Source organism: Cynara cardunculus, assembly GCF_001531365.2.
Source record: "Cynara cardunculus var. scolymus isolate 2C chromosome LG 16, CcrdV1, whole genome shotgun sequence".
Classification (NCBI taxonomy): domain Eukaryota; kingdom Viridiplantae; phylum Streptophyta; class Magnoliopsida; order Asterales; family Asteraceae; genus Cynara; species Cynara cardunculus.
The window spans coordinates 21564672-21575716 of record NC_037543.1 but is presented as its reverse complement, the minus strand read 5'-3'; the positions used below and the strand labels follow the sequence as shown (position 1 = coordinate 21575716).

Here is an 11045-nt window from a genome sequence, read left to right as displayed (position 1 = left end):
AATATTATTTAATTCTTCAATACTAATTTCTTTATATTTTTTTCATCCTTGTAATCTGTTGAAAATTTTCCAAACGATTTCGTGAAATTCAAACGTTCAAAATCCATTCTACCAAACCAAACGTGCCCTTAAATCATTTGAACCAAAATATTTGATTATTTCAACCAAAATACATTAAGGTGGCGTTTGGTTCGCAGATTCTGGAGGAATTTAAAGGAATTGAAATGTTGAATTCCTTTGACCAGATTCATTTCCTTCGTTTGGTTCATTCTTTTCAGCGGAAGGAATCTTCAGATTCCTATGAATTCCATGGATAAAGGATTTTGACATTCCTTAGCAACTACATGGTATTTTGATGGAATGAAATCTCTATATTCATTATACCAAATATGTCCTTAACCTAATATACTATAATCTCATAAAACTCAATATGACAATCGTCGACCACCTCACGACTACTATTGATCTAAACCACCACCGACTACCACCACCGACTACCACCGATCTGAACCACCACCACCGACTACCACCGATCTGAACCACCACCACCGACTACCACCGATCTGAACCACCACCACCGACTACCACCGATCTGAACCACTGTCGACCATCGTCATCTAAACCACCATTGACCATCACCGATATGTCCATCGCCGATTTGAACCGCATCTAACCATCGTCAGTTGAACCACAACGGACCACCATCGATCTATATCACTGCCAACCACCGACGACTACCATTGATCTGTATCACTGTCGGACACCGCCGACCACCACCGATTTGAATAACCACCGCTGCCACCGCCTATCTGAACCACCGCTGACCACCTCCATCTGAACCATTGCGGACCACCATCGATCTGAATAACTGGGAACCACCACCATCTGAACCACTGTGGACCACCACCGATCTGAACCACCGCCAATCACCGTCGATTTAGTAACGTTGTTTGGCTTATGATTATATTTAGGTTGTATATTTTATATTGTTTTACATATTAAATAATTATTTTATTAAAGTATTTTTAGTTTTCAAAAAATTAAAATTTTCAAAAAAGGGCATTTTGGTCATTTACCAAAATTTTATTCCAATTCTAAAGCTACATTCTGTGAACCAAACAAAAGATTCTAATTCCTTAACAGATTCCATTTCAATGTCTGCCAACCAAACAGGTGGTCAGACCTAACAACATTTAATTCCAATTTCTTCAAAGTCAAATACCTACAACAGATTCCATTCCATGCAAAAACATTCTGCGAACCAAACGCCACCTAAGGGTCTATTGTATAAAATATGTTTATTTAGACGGTCTATAATTTAGTAAATATTTATCTTGATAATATATATATATATATATATATATATATTTATTTATAAAAATAGGTTTAAGTTCCACCGTCGTCATATTAGGATTACATCAATAAACATTTTCAAACTATACATTGTTAAACGAGATTGTCTGAAATAAAACAAACTTTATCAATTTGTAGTTATTACTGATACTTTTTAAATTATGATAAAAATATTTTTTTTATTAACCTGGATATTCAATCCGCTATGTGAGCCGATTAATCTCAGAACGACCACCTGCTTTGCAAATAACCTAGAGTCACCGGACTTAAATCTCTACCACCTTCAACGTTAATAACAAGAAAATGGTTAGGATTTTAATAGTCTAGACTTGAAAAATTAACCAATAAAAAAATAAAATGTAAAAGGATGGATGTTGACTAATGACGAGTGGACTTTTTTTGGTTTTAATTCATGAAATGGTCGGTTAAGTGATGATAATAAGTGGGGTCCATCAATGTCTAATTTGACTTGATAATCCCACTCCCACATCACAATTTTAATTGTGAATGGCATGTATTATATTTGTACAAAGTCTCAATATTAATTAAAATAAATTCTTAGTCTTATTTTTGATCATCTTGTTAATTTTGAAAAATCATGTCTAAATAAATCATCCTCTTCAAACTATAAATCCTTAAATTACAAGTGAATACACCCTTCAAAATATGTTTTTCAAAGTTATAACTAAACAAAGTAAATTCAGTTTGTTTGGAAAAAAAAATAACAAACATAAAGAAATAAATTGTTATTGTTGCTTCGTTGGAGGCAAAGAGATACTACGAATCTATAAAATGGTTTTAAATAACATCCTATTTCATAAAATACCACATTTTATTCCGTTTAATCTACATATTATTTGAATGGATATTTTGAAAGTAATTATCTGACTGTTACAAATTTAAGTTTCAATAATCGGTATTTCATGTTGTAACAACTTGTTTGTTTATGTTTGTAGTTATTAGATTGAAATTCGTATATTTTTTGTTATATTTACACAAACAATTTCAAATCATCAAACATTATATACAACATTTTGATTATATAATTCTAATTTTTCAAAATTACCCAATCCCTAACTCAACAAGAGTTGCTGGTGTAAAGAATTTTTAACAACACTTATGTAATATGGAGTGGAATTTGTTTCCTATAAAATGAGTCTAAGGGCCTGTTTGTTAGCATTTTAATGAGCTTAACAAGACTCACTGTTTATTCGGTCAGCTATATATGACTCTTTGGTAATGGCTTAATGATATAGGAAATGTCTTATTCAGAAAACTTTACACAGAAAGTCAAGGTTTGTTTTTCAAACCTGTCACTTTCCATCTATAAAGCATCAAACAAAAAACCTTCACAATCTATATAGATGTAAACATTTTTAATTAAATTTTTAAAAACCGGCATAACAACCTCTAAGACTTTGCCTTCAAAATTGACCAATTAAATTCATTTTAAATACTATTTTTTTAAAATTGATCAATTTCACACATACATACTCTTGTGTTTTGATAAAATTTGAAGCTTTGACCTCCAATTGATTTTTTTGAATGATCCGGGTCGGGTTTAATTGGGTTTTTATTGGACGGTGGGTCATGGCTTATCTCCGTTCACAAAATTCCTATCTTTGTTCTTTAAAAGCAAGTTGTTAATTAAGAGGGAAAAACACCCCCACCCCCACCCCCAACAATTGTCTTCATTCTCTAACACAAGTCTTTTCCATTCTGTTTTCGATCCGTTCAACAATGGAAGCAGCTTATTACATACGAAGACACCACAAGCATAACCCTAACCATCATCAGTGCATTTCTGTTGTCGTTAAACACATCAAAGCTCCTGTTGATATCGTAATCTCTCACTCCTTGCTTGCTTTCAATTATCCAAATCTTCTGTTTCTCTTCATCATTTTTTCAATTCAATCTGTTTTGCTACTCTACGTATTTTGCCTTTTGCAATTTCTAACGAGAATTTGATATGGACTTCGTTACCAATTCATCACCACAAAATTCGAATCACAGCATTTCTGTTGTATTTTTATCACTTTACTACTGCATCCATGACTGATTATGTTGACATTTTGATTTCAATCTTACTGGTAGGACCTGTTAATTTTCATATAATTTTTAAAAATATCTCCAATAATTTTAAAAATTCAATCTAAATTGAAGGATTTTAGTAGACTTTTTGTTTTCTTCTTTTCATTACTCAGGTTTGGTCATTAGTTAGGAGGTTTGATCAACCTCAGAAGTACAAGCCTTTTGTGAGCCGGTGTACCATGCAAGGGGACCTTAATATAGGCAGCGTTAGACAGGTGAATGTGAAGTCAGGGCTTCCAGCCACCACCAGCACCGAGAGGTTGGAACTTCTTGACGACAACGAACACATCCTTGGTATCAGAATTGTTGGTGGCGATCACAGACTAAGGGTATGATTATGGACTATATTAATTATAATCTCTACTGAAGATTGATTTGGTTGATATTTGAATTTGGATTGCCAATTTGAGCTAGTAGCATCTATGTTTATGTTGTGCCTCATTCAGGAGACATTTCTTGTAAATTGGGATAATCTCTATGAACATAGCTTGAGAAAAGGGGGTGGGGGGTCTGAAAGCAGCCAAGAAGGACATAATTCTCAACTTTTACAACATTAGTTTTACTTAATTTCAAGTCTCTAATCGATGATGCTTTTCGTTATTGAAGGTCTTTTTGTGACCATCTGTTTGTTGTTCTTAATTATGTTATGTATATGTATATATATATATATATATAGGCATATGTGTGTGTGTGGGTGTATACAATTCAGCAAACTCGATAATCTGTGATTTAAGCTAAATAATCTTCTCAGCACAGCATCAGCTGTGTCTGTTGAATCAAATTATTGGATGTTCATTTTGAAGCAGCCTTTGTGCTATTTGAAATAAAATCATCAAGCATTCAAGTCCCTTTTTCCTCAGATATTACATGAAAATGTCCATTACTGTATCCAAGATTGATTCTTGTTAAATAATCTTTTTGCAGAATTATTGTTCAATACTTACAGTTCATCCAGAGATAATAGAAGGAAGATCTGGAACATTGGTAATTGAGTCGTTCATGGTGGACGTTCCTGATGGCAACACGAAAGATGAAACATGCTACTTCGTTAAGGCCTTAATTAACTGCAACCTTAACTCTCTGTCGGAAGTCTCGGAAAGGATGGCTGTTCAGGATCAGACTAGAGGTTAGCAAGCACAAACCTCTCTTTTTCAGTATAGAGGCATTGTTGTTGTCTTTGTGTTGGTGTCTTATTGCACTTAAATTTGCTTTCTTTTCCTTTGCTATGAAGTTATGTGGTGTAAATATAGGAGTCTTTCTTGACAAATCAGTAGTGGCATTTTCGTAGCAAGCAGCTCATTATTTGCAGCTAGCTAGCACTGCTGTGAACATCTGGTAGTTGTGGCTTTATTAATTTGTTAAATAATATACATGGGGTGGTGTTTTATGCCAAAACCTATTGCTGTATTCCATTCAAGCTTAGATAATTTCTCCAAATTTTCAGATAAGTAATTGAATTTCTCTTATCCATTTTTTGATCCATTTATGAAATTAAACCAATTATCGATCGATTTCAATGTTGCTAGCTATTGGGATTAACGTTTTTCAATAACTTCTTTAAGAATTACTATTTTATTAAAAAAATTCTTTTTGTATCAATATAATATATATATATATATAATATAACATAATATAATATAAAGGAAAGTTCATAAAACCTCGAAAGACTTTCCCGTTTTAAGTAATTAAGTCTATAAACTATTTTTTTTTAAAACTACCAGAAATTTAGCAGAGCAAGTTTTAAAGTAAAAAAAAAAAACCTAAATCAATTCTATCGTTTTTAACCCGTACGTAATTCAAACCCCTCGCCACCCCCTTGCCTCATCATCATTCGCTCTTTCTCACCGCTCATCACCGATCCTCCCTCTTTTTTGGGGTATCTATAAGTGTTCCATTAAATTGTTGTAAAAGAAGAAAAATTAGAGATAAAAAAGAGGGAGATCGATGGCAAGAGCCAACGACGATGATGGGTGGTACAAAAGACGGACAACAATAAGGCCGCGACTAGAGTGGCGAGGGAGAGCGGTGCGTTGTGTGGGATGGATTTGAATGATGTAGGGTTTATGAATAGTGGAACTGATTTAAATTTTTTACTTTAAAATCTCCCTGGTAGCTTTTTTTTAATAACCATTTTCGAAGTTTGATGGTTATTTTAATTAAAAAAAATGGTGTAATAGTTAATCAATCAAGTTTGATATTGATTTTGAAAAAATAATTTAGATATTTAAATGATGAAAATAAAAAGCTTTTGCTATGTAATTAATATCCATATTTGGTGTTGTGAGAGAGAGTTGCGTTATGATGCAAAACCCAATTTGCAGCATCCCACCAATGGCTGATGTTTTCGTGTTTTGGTGGAAGTGGAACTCGAGGTGTGTGCTTCTTCATTTATACAAGACGTAAGGATATATAAATGATAAATCCATTTAATTAATTAGTTTATGTAATTAATAAATACCTAAAAGTTTCCACTATAAATAAATCTCACTTGTTGATGTCGACTTTCTTTGATATCATTAGCTACACAAAAATGACTCCTTCTAAGAGTTAGGTGGTAACAAGCTTGATTGATGTGAGTTTAAACACTTTTGAAATATGAACACGTATTCGTACGTGGATGCCTCATAATTAAACCATCTACTTTTAACCTATTCCAGATGTTTCTTTTTTTGTTAACTTTTTCTGTTTTATCTGCTACACTCTTTAACAATATATAACCTAATTTGATGTATTTTCACATCCCCCACAACACACATATATATATATATATATATATATATTAAAAAAAGTCAAATTTCATTTTCCAACAAAATAGATGGGTGATTGAATAATTTAAAATTTTCAGCAAAGAGATATGAGATTAAAATATTTTATAAATTTTTCTTTTCACTTATATAATTAGGTAATAAATATTTATTATATAAGTTGAGTACAATTTTTATGGAATCAAATAACCTACAAATTAAATTGGACTAGACTAGACTATGATAATATCATCAACTACTAGTAGTAGTAGGTTATTTTATGAAAGAAACCTGTAACCCTCTTAAATCAGTTTTGCTTTTACTTCTTTTAGAGTAAATTATGTTTTTAGCTTGTAGTTTATAATTCTTATTCTTAGGTCATAAATTATATTACCATACAACATTTTGTTTTTATTTATTTTGTCATTACAATACAAACTATAAAAGATGAGGGTAACTTAATCCCACATATTTGAATGTCGTAACATGATTTAAAATTTAAATAGTTTGGTAAGATAGAGATGAACATAACATATAAAATGATCAATTTACCCTTAAAATAGTTGTTCATTTTAATTAACTTACGTAATTATAATAAAATATTTTTTTATAACAAAATTTATCATTAGAAATTTTTCGTCAAAACGACACCAAATAAAAAGTTTACGTGGTTTTTAATTTTTATTTTTATCTCTTTTTTACACAATTTTTTATTGCTAATATATAATAAATTACATAAATTAATAAAAATATAGAAGACGGATAAAAAATATTCTAAGGATAGTAAAATGAAAGTTTAAGAAACATAAAATACAATAAACAAAATTTAAAGAATGAATAAAATGTAAAAAAGATATCTATTTGATGTTTTAGAATAGAATTAAGTTTTAATTTGAGGTTATAATGGCAAAATATAAGTCTGTTCCACCTTGTTCAACCATGTTCCATGGGATAGGGGTGGAGCAGGTCAGTTCCACTCTATTCCTGTCTGTTTCACATCAAAGTCATGCTGTCATGTTTTATCATGTCCAGTGTACCAAACACACCTTTAGAGGCGATGGAGAAAATATGACAGATATGATGAAAGAGACGACGCATAGATGCGACAGAAACAATTGAAATCCATAGGATTTGGATTTGAAATGACAGTCATCTCCAAGAGATTTCTTAATCTATCAGTTGTGGAATTTCATATTCAAACTTTCTTTGAAAGAAAACAGAGGATTAGAATGAAATTGAATTCTAAAGCTTTTTAAATCATGCAAAGCAAGCCCATTTTAAGGCGGCATCTGGTTCATATAATAGAACTTGTCAAAATTGGAAATTTGAAGAAATTGAAATGTAATTTAATAAGGTTTTACCATGCTTTTGGTTGAAAGAAGTGGGCTAGAATCTACTAAAAGAATTGGAATAACTTGTAATAAAATAATGATAAATGATATCTTTCATATTTTTATTATTTAATCATAAATACTACTTGATGATAAAATTAAAAATAGTAATAATTGGTGGTGGTGTTGAGCTAGTGATACTGATAATGGCAATAAAGATGGGTGGAGCTGACAGTGGTAACAATGAAGGAGGTGGTGGTAGTGAATCTTGACGACCATCATGGTATGGTAGAATGGAATTGATTAAAATATAAGGGCATAAATGGCCTTCTTTCAAAAAAAGAGAATAAAAAGAATTGGGATTCCAAACTAAACCCAAAGGAATTGAAAGTCTTGTCATTTATGGAATTTCAATTCCATCTAAAAGTTAGAAAGAATGAAATTCACCATTCCAATTTTAATTTTCTTTGTATGTATTTTGTCGGAATCCAACGAACCAAAATCCACCTAACTGTTTATTTGATACGAAACACAAGCCCTATATCAATCCCGGAATGATTCATTTTATAAAGAGGTTGGGATTGGTGTGGTTGGGCACAGTCAATTCTTCTACTTGGATCGTAAAATGAAGCATCTCAAAACGACCGTTTCCATTAGGTCACTAGCTCAAGTCTGCTTAGTGACACACAGGATTTTCATAGTATAGTTGTTATCTTTCGGGTCACGTAGGATTAGTCGAGTTACGTACAAGTGACCCAAACACTCATGTCTAAATGAAAAAACTTGCTTCGGATGATAAAAGATTACAAGTATATAATCGAAGTTGAACATTAGAAATCATTTACTGATACCAATTGAGTTCTGGCTGCATATACCATTTCATTTTGTTACAAATGAGTTGTTATACTGGTGCATTCCCATAACAAAACTTATCAAAGTATTTGTACCAAGTTTTTTTCTTGCATACTATAAAAAGAAAGCTACCATGACTCAAACCCATGGCTTCTCGGATACAAAGCAGCTACCTTTTTGCTCCAAGATTCATCCTTATGGTCTTATGACTCAAACCCATGTCTCCAAGATTCATCCTTATGGTCTTATCACCCAAACCCACATGAAAGACTCACCCTTATGGCCTGGTGCAGGGATAAACCTCACCTGTTAAAAAAGGCAACATGATATCAAACATTACCAGCGTTCTCTTGGTTTTCCATCTGGGAACACAGGATCAAGAACCTTATTTTCATCCTTCTTAGCTTGTTTGCTTTGGCTCATTTTCACACTTTCATCATCTTCGTTAAAATCAGGAGGCATGCCATCATCATCATCATCATCTTCGTCATTGTCATCCATTTCATTGCTCACTAAATCATCAAGATCTGACCAATCATCATCTTCCTCCTCTTCTTGCTCACCAACATCCGAATCAGTTTTCACCACACGTCCTCTAAAACGTGGAACAGAAACCAGTGCCCGAAGCTTCTCTTTAATGAGCAACAAACGATTCTTGTCAACCAATTGGGAATCACGGTACGCATCTCTAAGAAAAACAGAGTCCCGATCTCCTTTAAGGGATACATAGAACATATCAGGGTGTCTTATAAGCATCCCTCGAAGCTGTTGAGAGAATCTAAACTCCTCACGAAAATGAGTAAGGTGATCAACTAAGGTCCTCTTCTCAACTGTCATGCTTAAGATCTCATGTACAACTGCACAAGCATGTTTTTCTTTTTGCGCTGTACCAGGCTTCAATGCAGAGAAATCCGAGTAAGGCGAAACAAAAGGAATGTCTCTAAACTGAGATATCCGTCTCATTTCGCCCTTTGAAAGTTGAAGACCCTTCGGCAGCCTAACTCTATTGAACTTTGGTGGTCTGTCTATGATCAAATCCCTCTTTTCTGCTTCTCTCGCCAGATTCTCTTCTTCTTCGAGCTCAGCAAACGAAACTGCAAGTTCAGGATCCCAATGAGTTAACTCCAAAGCTGGCCCTCTTTCGGTTCTAACAACCTTGAAATACTGTGGATACCGTTGACAAATTGTATCACGGAATTCTAAAGGAAGCCCAAAATCATTTTTCAAATGAGCTATCTTTTCGACAAGAATCCGCTTATCTAATGACATCATCAGTAATTTTCTTAACTTAACAACTAACAAATCCTCCATTTCATTTCTAACCTTCATCTCTTCCAAATATAACCTCTCAGCCTCAGGTGTTAATTTAAATCTAAGAGAAAAAACCCCTTCTTCCTCAATCTCAAATACCCCTGGAAACTTCCTCAAAAGTGCAATAAACCGCCTCCTTCTCTGAAGCCCTAATGCTCTTCTAAACCTACCCAAATCACGAAGTTGCATAACCCTATCAGGCTGACTCAATAAAATCTTCCTGATTTTCATAACCAATTTCAGCTTCTTATCTCTTTGAATCACGTTATCGAATGGAAGCTCTTTCCTCCTCTTGACCAAAGCTTGAATCGGAGAAAACCGAAGATGATTTTTCCTAAATTCACCACCAAAACTCCCAACTTGCAAATTCAAAGTCTTCCCCCAAAAAGCTGTCTTTTCAGACGGGCCTTTAGAAATTAAAACAGAGTTCTCCAAGGAAAATCTAGGTTTTTGAATTGGAGATGTTTTATGTGATATAAAGAAAGGTAGAGTGGTAATAGATGAAGCCATTTAAGCTCAAAATTGCAAGAAAATGAGTTCAACTGAAAGTAGAAGGAAAAAATCACAGAAGAAATTCGTCATGCAGATATGTAGCCATCATTGAACAACTACAAACTGAAAGGTATACGCAGATAGAGAGAAACGACGAAGATAAGGACTTACCTACACGATTAGGGATTAGGGTTTATAGAAGCCCAAAGAAGTTGATTTGGGGTTTTATGTTCGTAGAGCTGGCGTTATCTTCAGCAGGGGCAGGAGACTGGATATTTGGGTTTATATCATTATCACCCATGGGAAACTTACATGTTGACTAACTATAAGCCCCTCTATTTTAGAAAGTTGCATATAAGGTCCCTTTATGTTTGCATAAAACATCTTTTTTTTTTTTTTTCTTTCTTTTCTTTCCTTTCCTTTCTATGTTCGTATATTAAGAGCAGGATTCTAAAAGGCTCGTCACCACGATAAGATTCGTGTGTTAAACCTGTGATGCACCAATACCATGATCTAATATACGGTTTTTGTAATGCGATATTAGAGTTTTCTTACATTTTTGGTGTTTTAATTTTTAGTATATGACATAATATAAATTGTTTAATATCATTGACTAATTAAGAAATAAGTAATAATAAAAAAAAGAAAATCATTTTGTATATATATAATAAGTAAAATACGACAAATATCCATGTTAGTTTCAATTGGTATGAATTTGACGTCTCAGGATCTTTGATGAAGAGTAGCGATGCAAATATAAATATAAATATAAATATAAATATTTGAAGTGAAAAGAAATATATTCAAATTTACAAAAACTTCAGGGACCATTTTTGTAAATCAGCCAAAGGGGTTTAAGGGGTTAGCCTGT

At 33.0% G+C, this 11045-nt stretch overlaps 2 protein-coding genes across 2 annotated transcripts; one reads left to right on the top strand and one right to left on the bottom strand.

Moving 5' to 3' along the window:
• Positions 1-2956: 2956 nt before the first annotated feature.
• LOC112529315 (abscisic acid receptor PYL9) lies at positions 2957-4839 on the top strand. The gene is made up of 3 exons (XM_025140539.1): positions 2957-3195; positions 3558-3773; positions 4369-4839. Exons 1-3 carry the CDS (start codon positions 3094-3096, stop codon positions 4573-4575), a joined length of 525 nt encoding a protein of 174 aa, XP_024996307.1. The 5' UTR covers positions 2957-3093; the 3' UTR covers positions 4576-4839.
• Positions 4840-8314: 3475 nt separating this feature from the next.
• On the bottom strand, positions 8315-10424 carry LOC112529313 (protein WHAT'S THIS FACTOR 1 homolog). The gene has a single exon (XM_025140537.1). The coding sequence runs from the start codon at positions 10190-10192 to the stop codon at positions 8708-8710; it is 1485 nt and encodes a 494-aa protein (XP_024996305.1). The 5' UTR covers positions 10193-10424; the 3' UTR covers positions 8315-8707.
• Between the last annotated feature and the right edge of the window lie 621 nt (positions 10425-11045).